The 19,862-nt window shown below is 41.7% G+C and overlaps 1 protein-coding gene across 1 annotated transcript in view; it reads right to left on the bottom strand.

Moving 5' to 3' along the window:
- ITFG1 (integrin alpha FG-GAP repeat containing 1) overlaps positions 1–19,862 on the bottom strand; it is a 267,878-nt gene that overhangs the window by 68,991 nt on the left and 179,025 nt on the right. The window contains exons 13-14 of the mRNA XM_056525641.1: positions 8,578–8,621; positions 3,769–3,847 (exon numbers count right to left, since the gene is read on the bottom strand). Of these exons, the coding sequence (XP_056381616.1) occupies positions 3,769–3,847; positions 8,578–8,621 (123 nt within the window). The remainder of the gene's footprint in view (positions 1–3,768; positions 3,848–8,577; positions 8,622–19,862) is intronic.

The raw sequence follows: 19,862 nt of genomic DNA, 5'->3' as shown, positions 1-19,862 counted from the left end.
AAAAGTTAATGTGTGAACACAGCCATAAGACATCAAATATTCCTAAAACACCAGACGAGGAGTACAAAGAGAAGTGTATCTTGCCTACAGTCAAGCATGGTGATGGAAGTGTTATGCTCTGGGGAGCTAAAGTTCATTGAGGGAACCCAGAATGCCAACATGTACTGTGACATACTGAAGCAGAGCACGATCCCCTCCCTTGGGAGACTGGGCAAAAGAGCAGTATTCCAACAAGATACTGACCCCAAACACACCTTCAAGACGACCACTGCCTTGCTAAAGATGCCTCCAGACCGTAGCCCTATTGAGCAACTCTGGGGCATCCTCAAAGGGAAGGTGAGGGAGTGCCAGCTCTGTGATGTCATCATAGAGGAGTGGAAGAGGACTCCAGTGGCAACCTGTGAAGCTCTGGTAACCTCTATGCCCAAAAGGGCTTAAGGCAGTGCTGGAAAATAATGGTGGCCACACAAAATATTGACACTTTAGACCCAATTTGGACATTTCGACTTAGGGGTGTACTCACTTTTGTTACTCAGGTTAAGACCTTTATGGCTGTGTGAAAGAACACATTAAACACTGTTATACAGTCTGTGCGCTCACTTCTTTACATTGTAGCAGAGTGTCATTTCTTCAGTGTTGTCACATGAAAAAATATAATAAAATATTTACAAAAATGTGAGGGGTGTACTTAATTATGTGAGACACTGTAAGTCAAATTACTTTTGGATCATGACAATGGCCCTCATTTACTAAGAGTGGAGTGGAGTTTTCTTTAAAGGGGTTCTCCGCCTCTAGTATCTTATCTCCTATTCATAGGATAGGGGATAAGATGTCAGATCGCGGGGGTCCCGCTGCTGGGGACCTCGGGATCTCCGCTGCAGGATCCCGCTATCATTACTGCACAGAGCAAACTCGCTCTGTGCGTAATGACCGGTGATACAGGGGCTGGAGCATTGTGACATCACAGCTCCGCCCCCTCGTAACGTTACGACCCGCCCCTTAATGCAAGTGTATGGGAGGGGAGATGATCCCGGTGGTCCCCAGCGGAATGACCCCCGCGATCTGACATCTTATTCCCTATCCTTTGGAAAGGGGATAAGATGCTAGGGGCGGAGTACCCCTTTAAGGGTTTTTTCCCCTGACAAGTATTTTTTCAAGGTATTTACAAATTTTCCCTACATTTTGTGCTTTTCCCTATGTTTTGCTTTTTTTCAACTGCTCTGAGCTATAGGGTTTTCCTGAGCTCAAATCTACCACATTTAAGTACATTTGTTTGGATTTTTCCAAAACTGTTGGGGATAAGGCCCTTTTTCTGTGACCACAACCTTTTTCCCAACAGCCACACCTCCTTTTTGGGTTTTCTGAGTAAAATGGAAAGTTGGTTGGGTTTTTAGGATTTTTTGGTTGCAAGATCTAAAAAACCCACAATTTGGGAGCCCAAAAAAAACAAGTCGGGATCACATTAGTAAATGACCTCCCATATTTCTCTAAAAAAAAAAAACATAATTAGAGTAATAGAATGCATGAAAACTGCATATTGTGAACTGACCCAAACTCACTAATGAGTCTAATAAGTTCACTTGGGATATTTCCAGCACTAGCAGCCTGATAAGAAGACCAAGTGCAATAAATACCCCAGCTAAATCCAGAGGATTCACGGTAAATGTAGGCAGCATTACAAAGTTGTTTCAGAGATATTTCTGGAAATTTATCAAAACCAGTGCAGAGGAAAAGTGGAGCAGTTGTCCAAAACAACCAATCAGATTGCTTCTTTAATTTTTCAGAGGACTTTTTAAAAAAACAAGCAATTTGCAAAGGTCTTTGATAAATATCCCTAATTGTGCACACCCAAAATGGAGCATATTTCATCCCTGTCACATCAGCTAAGACAGGTAAGTAGAAGACATGCACAAGGACCTCTCCATCATTCTCAGTTTAAAGCCAGCACTGCATAAGAGGAAAAAAAAAAAAAATCCCGGAATGCTGTTTTAGCTAAAGGGGTAATGCCAGGGAAAACATTTATTACTTATCTATGGGACAGATGACCAATATTAAACTATTTGGGTCTCACTGCTGGGTTGCCCACAAACACTAAAAAGGGGATTCATTGCTCTCTGTTTTATAGGAGTTTAAACAGCGTACTGGTCATGCATGTGCACTACTTGGCTATATTGGACAGTCAAACAGACAATGAACAGATTGGCAGGGCATGAGAATCAACACTGCTCCACTGAAACTTCTCAGAAATTGGAGGCTCAGGATGCCCCTTGTGGACATTTTGGGTGTTGCAGTAATCATACATTTATCACCTGTGGATAAGTGATACCGTATATACTCGAGTATAAGCAGAGTTTTTTAGCACGATTTTTCGTGCTGAAAACTCCCCCCTCGGCTTATATTCAAGTGAACTCTCCGCCCTCAGTGGTCTTCAACCTGCGGACCTCCAGATGTTTCAAAGCTACAACTCCCAGCAAGCCCGGGCAGCCATCGACTGTCCGGGCTTGCTGGGAGTTGTAGTTTTGAAACCTCTGGAGGTCCGCAGGTTGAAGACCACTGCGGCCTTCGACATCATCCAGCACCCCCCCCCCCGCCCCTCTCACCCCCTTCAGTTCTGTACTCACCTCCAATCGGCGGGACGTTAGGGTGTGCTGGTCCGGTGCTGCAGGACTGTCCGGTGGGGATAGCCGTTCCGGGCCCCCGGTGAAGATGGACAGCCCGGAACGACTATCCCACCGGACGACCTCCCCACCGGACAGTCCTGCAGCACCGGACCAGCGCACCCTAACGTCCCACCGAACGGAGGTGAGTACAGAACTGAAGGGGGTGAGAGGGGGGGGGGGGGGCTGGATGATGTCGAAGGCCGCAGTGGTCTTCAACCTGTGGACCTCCAGATGTTTCAAAACTACAACTCCCAGCAAGCCCGGACAGCCGATGGCTGCCCGAGCTTGCTGGGAGTTGTAGTTTTGAAACATCTGGAGGTCCGCAGGTTGAAGACCACTGTATCAGACATTGACAAGCGGTGAAGATGAAGGGGGGGGGGGGGCGGGGGGACTGATGACATGTGGTGATGATGAAGGGGGTGTGTGGGATGATGACAAGGGGATGAAGAAGGGGGGGGGTGGGATGATGACAAGGGGATGATGAAGGGGGGGTGTGGGATGATGACAGGGGGATGATGAAGGGGGGGTGTGGGATGATGACAAGGGGATGATGAAGGGGGGGTGTGGGATGATGACAAGGGGATGATGAAGCGGGGTGTGGGATGATGACAGGGGGTTGATGAAGGGGGGGTGGGATGATGACAAGGGGATGATGAAGGGGGGTGTGGGTTGATGACAAGGGGATGATGACAGGCGGTGATGATGAAGGGGAGATGATGACAGGGTGATAATGAAGGGGGAATGATGACAGGGTGATGATGATGAGGGTGTTAATGACGGGGGTCTGGATGATGACAGGGGGGATGATGTATTTCCCACCCTAGGCTATTACTCGAGTCAATAACTTTTCCTGGGATTTTGGGGTGAAATTAGGGGCCTCGGCTTATATTCGGGTCGGCTTATATTCGAGTATATACGGAAAATCTTTTCGTGGGGCAACAGATCAACGAGTTTCAAATACATTTGCATGCTAGAGAGGTCTTTTCAAATTACACAGTTATCTATTACACAGTCATAGCAATTGTTAAGTCAGACGAAGGAGACTGCCTATGTCTAAGCACCTGCGTAATCCTTCCACTTCCACATGTAATGTGCACTTTTATCTTACCTGATGCGTTTTTAAGATAACCATTAGCATCCACTGTCATGTACATGATGTATGGACCTGGCTGATTAACACCAAAAGGCTGAAATTAAAAGAAGACAGACACAGATATTACTGACAACAGTAACAATAATATTCCATTCATATCAACCAGCACTGGAAAGGCAGATGATTTAAGGGCAAACTGCCCATTTATAAACTAGTCCATGAAGGACTAGTTTTCCGCAGTAGCACAGATGAGTCTGCACAACCTACTCAAAAAACATTAGCAAAATATCAAGTTAACAAGTAAAAACCTGTTTTTAATATTTGTCAGGTGCAATGTTGTGGTGGAGATCTTGATGCAGATTTATCAATACTGTCCTATATATAGACAGCATACAACTAGACAAGAGAGGCAGAAACGGCGAGTAATTGATCACAGTGGTGTATACTCCTGATTTTGTTTGATAATGTTATACACTTTTCTTTCTCCCTCGTTCTTCTTCTTGCAATCTCTGCGCTGGCTTACTCTACATCCATATTTTGCACCAAAATAATGGTGCATGCCATTACTAAATCTGACACATACAATATGTACGACACTTCTTTCATGCAATTTGTGGCAGAACTCTTCATGTACTTTGCTAACTAAATCTCTGATATTGTGTGGGTCTAAAACACCAGTGTGTCTACAACCAAACTGCATATTTCCAGTTCTTAGGGTGCGTTCCCACATGGCGTATACTCAGCGTATTTCACGCTGCGCAAAATTTACGGCAGCAGCGGGAAATACGCTGCAAATTCCTTGCTCACTATACACACAGGGCTTTCCAGCGGCAGCCCTTTGCGTGTAGTGAGTTTTAGAGGCGGGCCGTGTGCCTGTGTGACTGTGACGCGCGGCTCCGCCTCCAAAACCCACTGCACACATAGGGCTGCCGCCGGAAAGCCCTGAGTGTATAGTGAGCAAGGAATACGCAGCGTATTTCCCGCTGCTGCCGTAAATTTGCGCAGCGTGAAATACGCTGCGTATACGCCGTGTGGGAACACACCCATAGTGTGCATATGTGAACATTGATGTGTATTTAGATTAGAATGCAAACAATCTCTAGGTCATCAAAGTCTCTCAGTAGTGCAGCCTCAGGCTCTAGACCTTTAAATTCATGCATTCAGATCTGAGAAAAAAAGTGTGGTATTAAAAATTGGTGTTCACATTTTTTTAATTTATTTTTTTAATCCAAAGTCTGTTTATTGAAGTATAAGATGGGAACAGACATAAACACGGGCATAGCAATGCCCAAATGCATTATAACAGTAGTATATACAAGAGGGAAACAAAAGAGGGGGTAAGGAGAAAATAAGAAAAAAGAAGTCAGTAGTACACCCATCAGAAATCCTACATCATAGCCAGCTGATGTATGCACATAACTTGGCAATGTTAGCATATGTTAAACAGTCTGAAAACCTAAGGTAAGTAGAACAAAATCATAAAGAAGTCCCAATATATGAGTGATAGGTGGTGAGAGTCATGGAGACCCTCTAAAGCCAGAGTGCAGCCATTTGTCCCAACATTGAAGAAAGTTGAGTTCTCTCCCAGTACGAGCTGCTATGAGTCTCTCCATAGAACACGAGAAGTTAACATCCGGAATGTCCTGAGAGTGGTGTTCACATTTTATGCAAACATCTTTTTTTCTTTTCCATGCATTAGCTAATTCTTTTCAGTGATACAATATAATCCTTACTTCAGCTATGAATGCCTGAGAACCACTGAAAAGCTCTCAAGTGATGTGACTGAATGAGACTCTCACAGACATAGATGAGCTGACAATACTTGTCAGGATGCCGTCAAAAAGAGAAGCATTCATACTACTTTTTGTTGTCACCACAGAAGAGTCACTCATTGGAGCAGAAAATAAAGCCACTCCTTTCCATCCAGCAACAGAAATATGCATAGGAGAGGTTAGGGGGGTTGATGGACATGGAAAGCAGCCATCTAAAGTGACTTGATCAGTTCTGTCATCAATCTCGTGGCTTAACGCAGATGTAACGCTGCGATGCTCCAATGCCATCTTCTGCTTGGCAGCATAATATGCGCCATGATCAGGGCTCTGTCATTAAGAGAGCAGCAGGAACACAAGTTGACCTTTGAAGCGTTGAAGGACGTTGCTTTCCTGATCTTTTCAGTTGGCGCTGCTGCTCCAGACAAGACAGTGGAGAATACACAATGTGATCCATTGACTTTATAACATGAATATGTGAACCAGTGCACTGGTGCATGAACAATGACATACACTACCAGGAGGAGGATGAATTATCAAGCACAGAATCATATACAGATACATAGATAGCAACACACACACATACACAAAAGAACAGAAGACGAAGAAAAAACTCATAATCTACACTGACACAGTGTCAACATTAGTGACCTGTCAATTACTGATATGAGTGTTTGTATGACCAGAGCAAAACCCAATGGCTGTCATGAATGTAACAATTATGTGTCATCCATATACAATAAAATGTCATGTCATCGGACATGTGTACACTTGTTTTATCCTACGGGACTCTTCAATTCTGTGAGACATATACACACATGTACAGTCTCTTTCCCAGTCATGATGGCTGTGTGCTGCAGTCCTCCAGCAAAGGACTTGGCATGGGGCTATGACGTCACGGGCTCCCAGCACTGACTCCAGCGTCCGGAACAGTTTGTTCCAAACGCTGAGCAGCGGAGTACCCCTTTAACAAGCCTGGAGACAGGACAAAAACAATATGTGCTGCTGTTGCTTTGTTTGTCTCACAAAGTAATTTCTATAATGATACAAACTAACAGTGTAAACAGGAGTAACGCAGGATGTGTTTTTAGCTTCCGGTAAGAATGTTCACTGACAGCAAGCAGGAACTGAAGCACAAAGCATGTTGGAGAGTTGTAGAACTTTTCAATAACTAATGGGAATCTGTCAGCAATTTCTGCCCTTTACTGTGGCCGGGGAGGGATGTGTAAAGATGTAACTTGCATTACCAAGAAAACTCTGTTTGATGTCCCAGCCGCCATTACAGCAGGCGCCCAGTAGGCAGGCTCTTCTCACTAGGTTTTTTGTGCTATCTGTATTTAGGGCCCTGGCTCCTCCTCTCCACTATTACTGACAGCTCTAGCAGTCTCCTGATTGGATGCTAAAAGTATCATAACATTCCTCTCCCTCACCTTTGTATAGGGCTGTCGGCAATTTTAAAGGGGGTCAAAGCAGCTTATAGGCTACTTTCCAGTATTATTTATAAAAGTCTGGATATTCCCATTCCAGTTCCATACCTTTAGGGTAATTCTGCATTTACCAGTAACAAAAACCCATCACAGGAGGAATGCTTCTTTTCAGCTGGACTTTATGAATGCAGGTCATGGGGTCATCCTTCCTATTCATTTCTCCAGCATTTATCATGTTGAATATATTATGAAAGTAAACCCTTGTGTTTGAGGACACCATTAAAAAGGGATAGAAACTTCAAAAGAACGCATCCTGTCCTTGAAGTGCAGCACAGCTTACGGGGATCCATGCTTTAAGAAAATCAATTGCTTGACGGCTTTGCAGAGTAGACCTCAGTGACATCCATAACATTGGAAAGGATTCCTAAATTGGTGACCGTGGCTTTAAACACAATAAAGATACACAATGCTATGCAGAAAGGGAGAGTTCAGAGATTCCCTATTCTACTGTATAAATCCCCTACAGTGATTAATACCAGCACCAACATCATTACTCAGAGCTTGTGGGCCCCAATGCAAAATCTGTAGCCCCGTGTCTACCATGTGTCATTTACACTATTGGTATCTTCTTATGGAGAAAAGGTGCCTTGGGGCCCTTTCAGTCACAGGGCCCTCGTGTGACTGTTATCTCTGCACCCTCCTACAGTTACGTCACAGTCAATATGGCTCCACCCCAATAAACTGCCCCAGGAGGATGCTGCTATAGGGGTGTTGGTTATTAAAGGGGTTCTCCGGTGCTTAAACATCTTATCCCCTATCCAAAGGATAGGGGATAAGATGCCTGATCGCGGGAGTCCCGCCGCTGGGGACCCCCGGGTTCATGCACACGGCACCCTGTTTGTAATCAGTCCCCGAAGCGTGTTCGCTCCGGGACTGATTACCGGCGACTGCAGGGCGGGCAGCATGTGACATCACGCTCCGCCCCTCAATGCAAGCCTACGTGGGCTTGCATTGCGGGGCGGAGCGTGACGTCACATGGGGGGCGGAGGCGTGACATCACACGCCGCCCGCCCTGTAGTCGCCCGTAATCAGACCCGGAGCGAACACGCTCCGGGGACTGATTACAAACGGGGTGCCGCGTGCATGATCACGGGGGTCCCCAGTGGCGGGACTCCCGTGATCAGGCATCTTATTCCCTATCCTTTGGATAGGGGATAAGATGTTTAAGCACCGGAGAACCCCTTTCAACCAGCTCCGTGTCTTGTGCACTAATGTGATGATGACTATATCACTGAGCTTCAACAGACTCATGGTAATATGAACAGGATCTCTCTCCCAGCAGCACAGAGTATTTCAGGAGCTAGTGGGCTGATTTAAGCAGTAAACTATCAACTTGTGTAATGATGTTGGTGAGGACAGGGCTAAATGTGGCAGAAGCAGTGTCAGGATGTAACAAGGTAAATGGAGATAAGTGAGCTGTGCCAAACTGAGCATTGCACAATTGAAACAGCAGGGTTCCCAGCAGCACAGATTATTTTGAATAGGAGTGTGTTGATTTCGTAGGAAAGTGTTATGGAATTTTAGATTTGCACCTTATGAATATAACACCTAAATGGTAAGGTCCTTACCTTTACTTGACGTGGACAGTCATTGGAGCAAATTCCACTGAGCACTAAAAGAATAAGATAAAAGTCAGCATGAGTTATACCCAAGTTTTAAGTTTGTAAACTACAATGAAGCTTTACTCGCCCCATACATATCCATAGGTCTCTATTCACCCAGTGTATGTCAAAAGGGTGTACTCATGGCATATGCCGCTGAACCGTTCTTGTGGCTGATCACTTTCACAACTGTTGCAGCAAGTCCTCTGTTTACTTGGGGAGATGTGCCAACAAACGCAAATATACAGGGCTCCACGATCAACCTGATCTGCATTTGCTCATTTGTTGGCTGATCGCTGTATGTTTCACACAGCCCTCTCTAATGATAATCTTTCAATGAAAATGAGCCTTAAAGGGGTATTCCAGATTTTTTTTGTTTATATAGACTGGCTCCAGAAAGTTAAAGGGGTGCTCCACAGGGAATTTTTAAAAAAAAAATCAACCAGTGCCAGAAAGTTAAACAGATTTGTAATTTACTTCTATTAAAAAAAAAAAAAAAATCTTAATCCTTCTAGTACTTATCAGCTGTTGAATGATCAACAGGAAGTTCTTTTCTTTTTTTAATTTCCTTTCTGTCTGACCACAGTGCTCTCTGCTGACACCTCTGTCCATATCAGGAACTGTCCAGAGCAGGATAGATTTGCTATGGGGATTTGCTTCTACTTTGGACAGTTACTAAAATGGACAAAGAGCACTGTGGTCAGAGAGAAAGGAAATTCAAAAAGAAAAGAACTTCCTGTGGATCATACAACAGCTGATAAGTACTGGAAGGATTAAGATTTTTAAATAGAAGTAGTTTACAAATCTGTTTAACTTTCTGGCACCAGTTGATTTAGAATTTTTTTTTTCCAGTGGAGTACCCCTTTAAACACATTTGTAAATTACTTCTATAAAAAAAATCTTAATTCTTCCAATAACTATCAGCTGCTGAAGTTGAGTTGTTCTTTTCTGTCTGACAACAGTGCTCTCTGCTGACATCTCTGCTTGTCTCGGGAACTGCACAGAGTAGAACAAGTTTGCTATGGGGATTTGATTCTACTCTGGACAGTTCCCGAGATAGGTGTTATCAGAGAGCAAAATAAGTAAAAACAAAAAGGACTCCAGCTCACCGTAATTCATTAGGTAAAGGAGATACATCTGCAGGGAGCACGAGAGCAGGAAAGCCGAGCCATATTCTCGGTGAAGCAAGCTAATCCAATGGAGGAAAGAGGGGAGGGGGGCTCCAGCTCCGCAATGTAGTAAAAATTAACCTTTAACAATACATGGTTAAAAAATATCCATGGTCCAAGTAGACAAAAAAAGAGAGACTAACAGTGTCCAGTGAGTGAAAACCCACGTCAACCGACGCGTTTCGGACCAACTAAGGGTCCTTAGTCATGGTGCTGCATCCTATCTGGACGGCTGCTACTTTTATACTGAACTGAGTATCACAGTCACATGACAAATTACGTCACAGATTGAGCCACAGCTGATGTGTAATCACCAATGATTAGAGTACGGCATATACAAAGAAATACAAAAAGAACTAAGGCTAAAGGAATAACCGTAAAAAGGAAGCTAATAAATGTACGCTAAGTCACTTTTGTAATTCATGCCCTTAGGATACCTAGTATCCAACATAAGAATCCAAAAGGCTTCTCATTTGAGGAGGACGCATGACCAGTCCCCTCCTCTTGACGGTGGATACACCCTTTCGATGCCACATATTTCTATGGAGGACGCATCACCTTGGTGAGTTTCATGGATGTGTTTTGCAAGACCAGATAGAGACTGCATGTTAAAAACCGCAGTGTGTGAACTATGGAAATGTTCATATATGCGTCTCTTCAATATTCTGGTGGTGCAACCCACGTATTGCAATTTGCATTGTCTGCATGTTGCCAAGTAAACGACATGTGTAGTGTCACAGTTGATAAACGTTTTTATAGGATATTTATTTCCATTTATAGTTGACACAAATTCTGTCGACTTGGCAACATGCTTGCAAAGATTGCATCTATTGCGGGCACACTTATCGAAACCTTTAAGATGAAGCCAGGTTTTCAAGGGCTCTTTACTAAGTATATCACTTGGTGATAATTGATTACCTAACCTATGGCCTCTTTTGGCCACAAACTGGACCCCTTCATGTAAAATGGAAGTCAAAACTTCATCATCAAATAGAACCGGTAAATGGTTGGATACAATGCTTTTGATCGCTGAAAAATCGGTACTGTATTGTGTAGAAAATGTAATTTTGTTCCTCACCTTGACACTGTCTGAATTATTTATGGCCCTGGTCTCTGTTAGAAGTGCATCACGGCTCTTGCTTTTGGCTATGTTCTTTGCTCTGATTAGTGTGGCTCTAGAATAACCCCTGGCCAGTAATCTCTTGTCAATATCGGTGCATGTGTGCTCAATAACGGTATCCGTGGAAGAAGCTCGTTTAGCCCTAATATATTCTCCCACCGGTAAATTGCGGGTGACATGACTGGGATGGCAGCTTGTGGCAAAAAGTATACTATTGCCTGAAGTAGGCTTTCTGTACATTTTTGAGTGCACCGATTTGACAGATGTATCACCCGTCAGATGTACATCCAAAAAATTGATTGAAGGCCTCCCCCACCCAAACGTGAACCTTAAATTTAGATTATTGTTGTTGATGTAATTGAGGAACAACGTGGCCTCGTCACGGGAGTGGGACCATACTAGGAGGAGGTCATCTATATATCGGCCGTACCAGTGCATAGCATAGGCAAACGGATTATCGGCCGAATATAGATGAACCTCCTCCCAATACGCCATGTATAGGTGGGCTAAACTGGGGGAAAATTTAGATCCCATAGGGCATCCTGTAATTTGAATGTAGTAATCAGTGTCAAAGCAGAAAAAAATAATTTTCAGGAGAAAAAGCAATGCATCCAATAAAAGAGAATACAAGAGATTACTGGCCAGGGGTTATTCTAGAGCCACACTAATCAGAGCAAAGAACATAGCCAAAAGCAAGAGCCGTGATGCACTTCTAACAGAGACCAGGGCCATAAATAATTCAGACAGTGTCAAGGCGAGGAACAAAATTACATTTTCAACACAATACAGTACCGATTTTTCAGCGATCAAAAGCATTGTATCCAAACATTTACCGGTTCTATTTGATGATGAAGTTTTGACTTCCATTTTACATGAAGGGGTCCAGTTTGTGGCCAAAAGAGGCCGTACGCTAGGTAATCAATTATCACCAAGTGATATACTTAGTAAAGAGCCCTCGAATACCTGGCTTCATCTTAAAGGTTTCTATAAGTGTGCCCGCAATAGATGCAATCTTTGCAAGCATGTTGCCAAGTCGACAGAATTTGTGTCAACTATAAATGGAAATAAATATCCTATAAAAACGTTTATCAACTGTGACACTACACATGTCGTTTACTTGGCAACATGCAGACAATGCGAATTGCAATACGTGGGTTGCACCACCAGAAAATTGAAGAGACCCATATATGATCATTTCCATAGTTCACACACTGCGGTTTTTAACATGCGGTCTCTATCTGGTCTTGCAAAACACATCCATGAAACTCACCAAGGTGATGCGTCCTCCATAGAAATATGTGGCATCGAAAGGGTGCATCCACCGTCAAGAGGAGGGGACTGGTCACGCGTCCTCCTCAAACGAGAAGCCTTTTGGATTCTTATGTTGGATACTAGGTATCCTAAGGGCATGAATTACAAAAGTGACTTAGCGTACATTTATTAGCTTCCTTTTTACGGTTATTCCTTTAGCCTTAGTTCTTTTTGTATTTCTTTGTATATGCCGTACTCTAATCATTGGTGATTACACATCAGCTGTGGCTCAATCTGTGACGTAATTTGTCATGTGACTGTGATACTCAGTTCAGTATAAAAGTAGCAGCCGTCCAGATAGGATGCAGCACCATGACTAAGGACCCTTAGTTGGTCCGAAACGTGTCAGTTGACGTGGGTTTCAACTCACTGGGCACTGTTTGTCTCTCTTTCTTTGTCTACTTGGACCATAGATATTTTTTGACCATGTATTATTAAAGGTTAATTTTTACTACATTGCGGAGCTGGAGCCCCCCTCCCCTCTTTCCGTAATCAGAGAGCACTTAGACCAAATCAAGAACAAGAACAAATCAACTTCAGCAGCTCATAAGTACTGAAAGGATTAAGATTTTTTAATAGAAGTAATTTACAAATCTGTTTAACTTTCTGGAGCCAGTGAGATATATAAAAGTTTTTTCCTGGATAATCCGTTTAACTCACAGAAGATTATCTAGACTAAAAATAATAATAACTGTAACAACCTCCCGATGTAAAAAAAATAAAATAAAAAAAAACGTTTTCCTAATTACTGACAGCAAGCAGAGACCTTAAGAATGGTAAGGAATCGAAACACAGCCTAGTATAAAACTGCAGACCTGTGTTTTTTTTTAGACAATGATCATACAATAGTAACATAACACTGGACTGGCCCTTTATAGGGTTATTCCTCTGGAAAAAAAATGTTTAATTCAACTGGTGCCAGAAAGTTAAACAGATTTGTAAATTACTTCTATTTAAAAATCTTAATCCTTCCAGTACTTATCAGCTTCTGTATGTTGCACAGGAAGTTCTTTTCTTTTTTAATTTCCTTTCTGTCTGACCACAGTGCTCTCTGCTGACACCTCTGTCAATTTTGGGAACTGTCCAGAGTAGGAGCAAATCCCCATAGAAAATCTATCCTACTCTGGACAGTTCCTAAAATGGACAGAGGTGTCAGCAGAGAGCACTGTGGTCAGACAGAAAGGAAATTCAAATAGTAAAGAACTTCCTGTGTAACATATAGCAGATGATAAGTACAGGAAGGATTAATATTTTTAAATAGAAGTCATTTACAAATCTGTTTAACTTTCTGGCACCAGTTGTACCCCTTTAACATCTCTATGGAGGAAAATAAGCAGTTATGTATTTCCAGGCACTTTTGGATTTGGCTTATTTCTTGCACTTTACATGGTACAGTTGAGCTCAGCTACATTACTAGAATCAATAAGAAGACTGCTGGCTTTACAGTGACATCTTAAGAAAAGGGACAGATACAAAGGGATCATCCAGGAGAAGTGACAAGAGGCTGGTGTATTTAACATTTACTAAATTCTCCAAAGTCTCCCCCGACTGTTACATCTCTATAATCACAAAAGCAAAAATAATCCTTTGGTCACAGGGATGACCTTCAAAATATTCAGCACCTCTAATTCCAGGTTAATGAAGCAACGCCATGGTAACCGGCATTAGCAAACTACAGAGGAGACAAAAAATATACATTATCCCTAATTACTGAACTGTGCGGCCTATTAATAAGGAAGATGTGATGGGCCGTAGATAGGAAGCAATTAGAAACATTAAAGACAATGCCCCCTTAATATAACCTGAAAATATAAGCACCTCATTTATCAGCCAACTTATACATTTCAATGGTCAGTGAACTATGCTCGAAGACCTGCTCTGACAGGGGAGTGCTGCACTGTGGATGGATACAGAACAAGATGCAATATAGGGGAGATTAATCAAAACCTGTGCAGAGGAAAAGTTATCCAGTTACCCACAGCAACCAATCACATTGCTTCTTTGATCTTTCAGAGGCCTTTCAAAATAAAATAAAAAAAATAAAAAATTAAAGAAGCGATTTGATAGGTTGCTATGGGCAATTGGCCAATATTTTCTCAACACAGGTTTTGTATATAGATCTATATATCACTGTTAGAGTCTGAGCGTACATTCTGCTGTATGTTCAGTCTATCCCTACATGTGCAGGGATATTTACTTGGCCAGGACCGGAGTTTGCAGCCGCTCCCTTGGAAACATATTGTGGACTCAGGGTAAAATATCCTTCTGTCTTTGAAACTCAAGTCAGAGCTTTACACGAGCAGATGACCAATTACCATCTCCCTCACTATTTCTCCAAGACCCCTTAATACTCGCAAACATCTGTTCAGGAGCATATTCATCTTCTGCCAAGATGAGACGCTGCTGGCATGGGTGGAGAGAGTGCGGTGTGATCTGCCAGATGATGCTACAGCCCTGCATCCCCGAGGTCTATTTTTTATATTCATTTATTTTTTGGGAGGGGGGAGTATTATTTTTGGAGTAAAAACAAACGTACAAAGTGATTTTATTTTTTACATTTTTCAAAAACCAAGATGTGGGGAGGAGAGGCCTTCATCGTATCCCTGGAATGATTGTAATTAATCCTGTGCGCTTCACTGAAGATGCTAAGCTGTCAAGAGAGCGCCTGAGAGATGAGAAAGTGCAAAATCGCAGGAAGCTGTGGATGAGACAGAACAAGAGGAGGGAGGCAGGACCTATGAGAGGCATAGACAGAGCTAATAAAGACATAAGAGGTAGAGAAGGGTCAAGGAACAGGAGGACGGATTGTTTGTTGCTGATACTTTCTGCGATACAGTTGAGGTTAGCTGCTACTTAATTCTGTTATTTATACTGTGCAGCCCAGTACACATATTCCAATCACTTAAATTGGTAGTCTATCTCTGCTCCAGTATGGGTAATTTATAATAAACTTATTAGGCTCGTCCAATACAGAGTATTTTTCATGCAGAAATCTGTGAAAACTGAGCAGAATCAGCAACCCAATGCTATCAGCTTACCATTTTTTCTGTTACAGAATTGAAATCCATATGCCATTTGTTTATGTGGATTCCTGTTGGGTAGTTTGGATGAAAATCCATTTCCAAATTGCTGCTATATCTGTGGCATAAAAACTCAGAATCCACAGCAGAAACCAGAAATTAGGTCTCATTTTTCTCATGTGGATTCAACGGCAGAGTTTTCTGACCAAAACCAGCTTTGGGTATAAAGTATGAGTAGGAAAGCCATGAGAACATGAAAGCAACTAAGGATCAGCCTAAGTCACTGTTCCTCCACCATTCTTTACAATGCAGCTCTGCTTATTTAGATTGGCAGCTCAGAAAAAGGCAGTTATTGGCAAGCATATATCTACTCTATGTCCTCCCTATAACAATCATTGTAGTGGGATTCTCTTTTTAATAGCTATTATTAAGATAAATATATATATATATATATATATATATATATATATATATATATATTTATTTATTTATTTATTAAGATATATATTCTGTGTACCCCTTCTGTGAACTGTTTGATTTTCCACTGAGGTGCCTCCCTGTATTTGGATATTTCAATCCTTTTTCTGTGAATTGGTATTGCTGCATATAGACTGAAGGGAATGAGCCCCAACAGAGGAGACCCTAAAGCTCTGAGTGGCCACATATTTTTCTGCAGTTTATTCTGGAACCTGTGACTGTCTTAGTAACAAAGGCTACGGCTATCCCCTTAAAAGAAATTACCATGTTTTTCTTCTTTCTTTGTGGTTGAATTCCTTTGTAATACAATGACTGGTTGGCATAGAAACTGTTTTTCACACAAACTATTTTCACAAAATCACTCCAGCATTAGTGGAGGGTGTGTGTGTGTATATATACACACACAGGGTGCAACATAAAGAAAAAAAGAGAAACAGAAGAAAAAGCGCAACCATGTGCCGTTAATCCTAGGGGGGAGAGTGTTCCGTGAGAAAACAGAGTACGCTCACGTTTTAGTGTTGTACTATGAGCACAACACCATCATGCACTTGCAACCAACCATGTGGTTTGAATGTGAATTGTGCAGCTGTCATCAAACCCGTCCTTCTGACGGTCTGGACATGTGAAAACGATGATGCTGTAAACACAGCTGGAATAGTGATGTCTTCAGGCACACTCTTTTGGAAGGGTTAATAAATGTAACCGAAGCGGACCAATAAAATAATAAAGGTCTATTAATACAAAAAGACAACGCGTTTCAAGGGGCGGGTCCAATGATTGGTTTACAACAACAGTGATTGTTTTTATACCGTAATAGACCGAGAAAATTACCAGTCAATATAAGACTGGTGTGATAACATATATAGTGTAATCCACAAGTGCAAAAAAGCAAAGAAGCACACATAAAAATTCATCATAGATGGATACAATTGAACAGCATGTAAATAACGTAAAAATACACTGTTCCTGTACTTCCATTTCTCATAGAGGGGCTGTGACCTCATCTGGATTTATACTCATATCGCTATTCAGCAGCACAAAGTACATATTAGCATTGCGGCCATCAATATTTTGCCAAGTAGAATTAGGTGTTTGTAAAAACATTCTTAAGTGATAAAATAATACAATACAATAATATATACTAAATAGCATATATAATATTGGACTAAACTATATGAAGCACATATTATGGGCTGATTGTGGCTAAATAAATAACGTGTATAGTATTGAACTAAAAATTGCAGGGTGGTTGGCATGTATAATAACACTTTTACACCTGGGTGTGTTAAGAGAGAAATTATAGAGATTTCTTTTATTGCTCTAATCTTACATGATGGTAAACATATATTATACAATTTCTACAAGGAGATATGGAGGGAGATTATAGGAATTCCTTTGGCCGGGCAGGCCAAATACTATCTCCCCAGTGTCAATATGGCACAAAGACAAACTTTTAACATTATACCGGAATGCAAACCTGGTACAGATCTATAATTATGATTAAACATGAACCTTAAAAATAATTTTAAAACATAAGCTCTGTCGCTTCATTTAAACCATGGGGCTGCAATGTTTGAAGGGAATAGATCCAGAACATCTCCTTTTTAGCTAGAGCTTCTGATCTATTTGTGACACGTTCTGGAATATGATCTATAGGTATATTAGAGATCATATTTTTTTCTTCTTTATGTTGTACAGTAATGTCTGTAATGTCTGGAGAGACCATGGCACATAAAGTTCTTTTTTATATTGCACCTAGGTTGATTGAGCCTCTGTTGTGAAGTTCTCCCCACATATTGTTTGCCGCATTGGCAATTTATTAAGTATATGACAAAGGAAGAGTGGCATGTCATGTGATATTTTATGGAGAAGATTTCTCCCGTGTGCGTGCTGCTAAAGGAGGTACTTTGATCTTGTATAATGGAGCAGAAAAGGCATCTCTTCTTCCGACATTGGTAGGCTCCTTTTTTCTGAAGAGTTTCTCTTGAATCTGACTTGATTTTAGGTTTGTCTTCTCAGACGACTTGGTGCAACAATATGATGGAGCCTTCCTAAAGGTCAAACTCGGATTTGCTGGCAGTACATCTTTCATGTAGGGGTCAGATCTTAATAATCTCCAGAGTTTTTTAAGAATTCGTCTTATGTTCTTTTGACCAGCAGAATAGGTGGTAATGAAGATGGTGTTTAATTTTGATGTTTTTGATTTTTCTTGTACAGTGGGGATCAAAAGTTTGGGCACCCCAGGTAAAAATTTAATTAATGTAAAGATGGAAAAATCTCCGAGTCATCAAATTACAGATTAATGGCAGGTGTGGTAGAAAAATTGGACTAATTGGAACTCTGGATATTAAGAAGATCAGGAACACAACTGCATTCCTTAAAAAGGCTTTATTTGTGGATACATAGGCTACGCGTTTCTGGTCCGAAACGGACCCTTCGTCAGGCAAAGTATATGTGACAGAAGCTCTAGCTAAAAAGGAGATGTTCTGGATCTATTCCCTTTAAACATTGCAGCCCCATGGTTTAAATGAAGTGACAGAGCTTATTTTTTTATTATTTTTAAGGTTCATGTTTAATCATAATTATAGATCTGTACCAGGTTTGCATTCCGGTATAATGTTAAAAGTTTGTCTTTGTGCCATATTGACACTGGGGAGATAGTATTTGGCCTGCCCGGCCAAAGGAATTCCTATAATCTCCCTCCATATCTCTTTGTAGAAATTGTATAATATATGTTTAACATCTTGTAAGATTAGAGCCCTAAAAGAGATCTCTATAATTTCTCTCGAACACACCCAGATGTAAAAGTGTTATTATACATGTCAACCACCTAGCAATTTTTAGTTCAATACTATACACGTTATTTATTTAGCCACAATCAGCCCATAATATGTGCTTCATATATTTTAGTCCAATATTATATATGCTATTTAGTTGATATTATTGTATTGCATTATTTTATCACTTAAGAATGTTTCTACAAACACCTATTTCTACTTACCGAAATATTGATGGCTGCAATGACAATATGTACTTTGTGCTGCTGCATCGCGCGGCCAATTTGTCAGCAGCCGGATCTAGAGCACTTGTCTGCTATTCCTGCACAGCGCCCTGTGATGTTGCTGCCGGGCAGTCTCCCATCTCACAAGGGTCCGGCCGGTCCCTGCTTATGCCGGCTCCCTGGAAGGTACGCATAGTGAGACAGCAATCCCTCAGCTCGTCCAAACACACTGCAGAATAGCGATGGGAGTATAAATTCAGATGAGGTCACAGCCCTTCTATGAGAAATGGAAGTACAGGAACAGTGTATTTTTACATGTTGTTCAATTGTATCCATCTATGATGAATTTTTATGTGTGTTTCTTTGCTTTTTTACACTTGTGGATTACACTATATATGTTATCACACCAGTCATATATTGACTGGTAATTTTTGCCATCTATTACGGTATAAAATCCGTCACTGTTGTCGTAAATCAATCATTGGACCTGAGGAAGAGGGGGTCCCGCTCCTTGAAACGCGTTGTCTGTTTGTATTAATAGACCTTTATTATTTTACTGGTCCGCTTCAGTTAAATGTAATAACTCTTCCACAGCAGTGCGCCTGAAGATATCACTATTTAAGCTGTGTTTACAGCATCATTGTTTATATTATATATCTACATACATACACACACACACACACACACACACACACACTGGTCTTGACAAATTCTGGGTTTTTATCAGTCCCTTCCAATGATGAACATCCTTTAAAAAAAAAAAAAATAATAATGTTTTACTTAACTCCGCTTTTGTCCATGTGCTGATCCCCTGTTCTGCCTGTGGTTGGCACTCTGGTGTTGTAGGAGCAGGAGGCATAATGTGACTGCCGCAGCCAATGGGCGACCTCGACGGTGACACTCTGTACAGAGCATCACCTCAGAGACTGCTGATTGGCTGTGGAAGTCACGTGACACTAAAGCACCATCAAACGACATCTGATGCTGAACACAGGGGTGCCAACCGACAACATCCGATGCTAAACACTGGAGGTAGAACAGGGAAACAATGTGAGAACAGAGGTGGAGGTAAAAAAAAAAAATTAACTTTTTTTTTTTTTGACTGTGACACACGGGGAGATGAGGGGACAGTAATGACAGACACAAGAAGGAGA

This window comes from Hyla sarda, chromosome 6, assembly GCF_029499605.1.
Source record: "Hyla sarda isolate aHylSar1 chromosome 6, aHylSar1.hap1, whole genome shotgun sequence".
In the NCBI taxonomy this organism is placed as follows: Eukaryota; Metazoa; Chordata; class Amphibia; order Anura; family Hylidae; genus Hyla; species Hyla sarda.
This window is presented reverse-complemented; position numbering and strand designations above follow the sequence as displayed.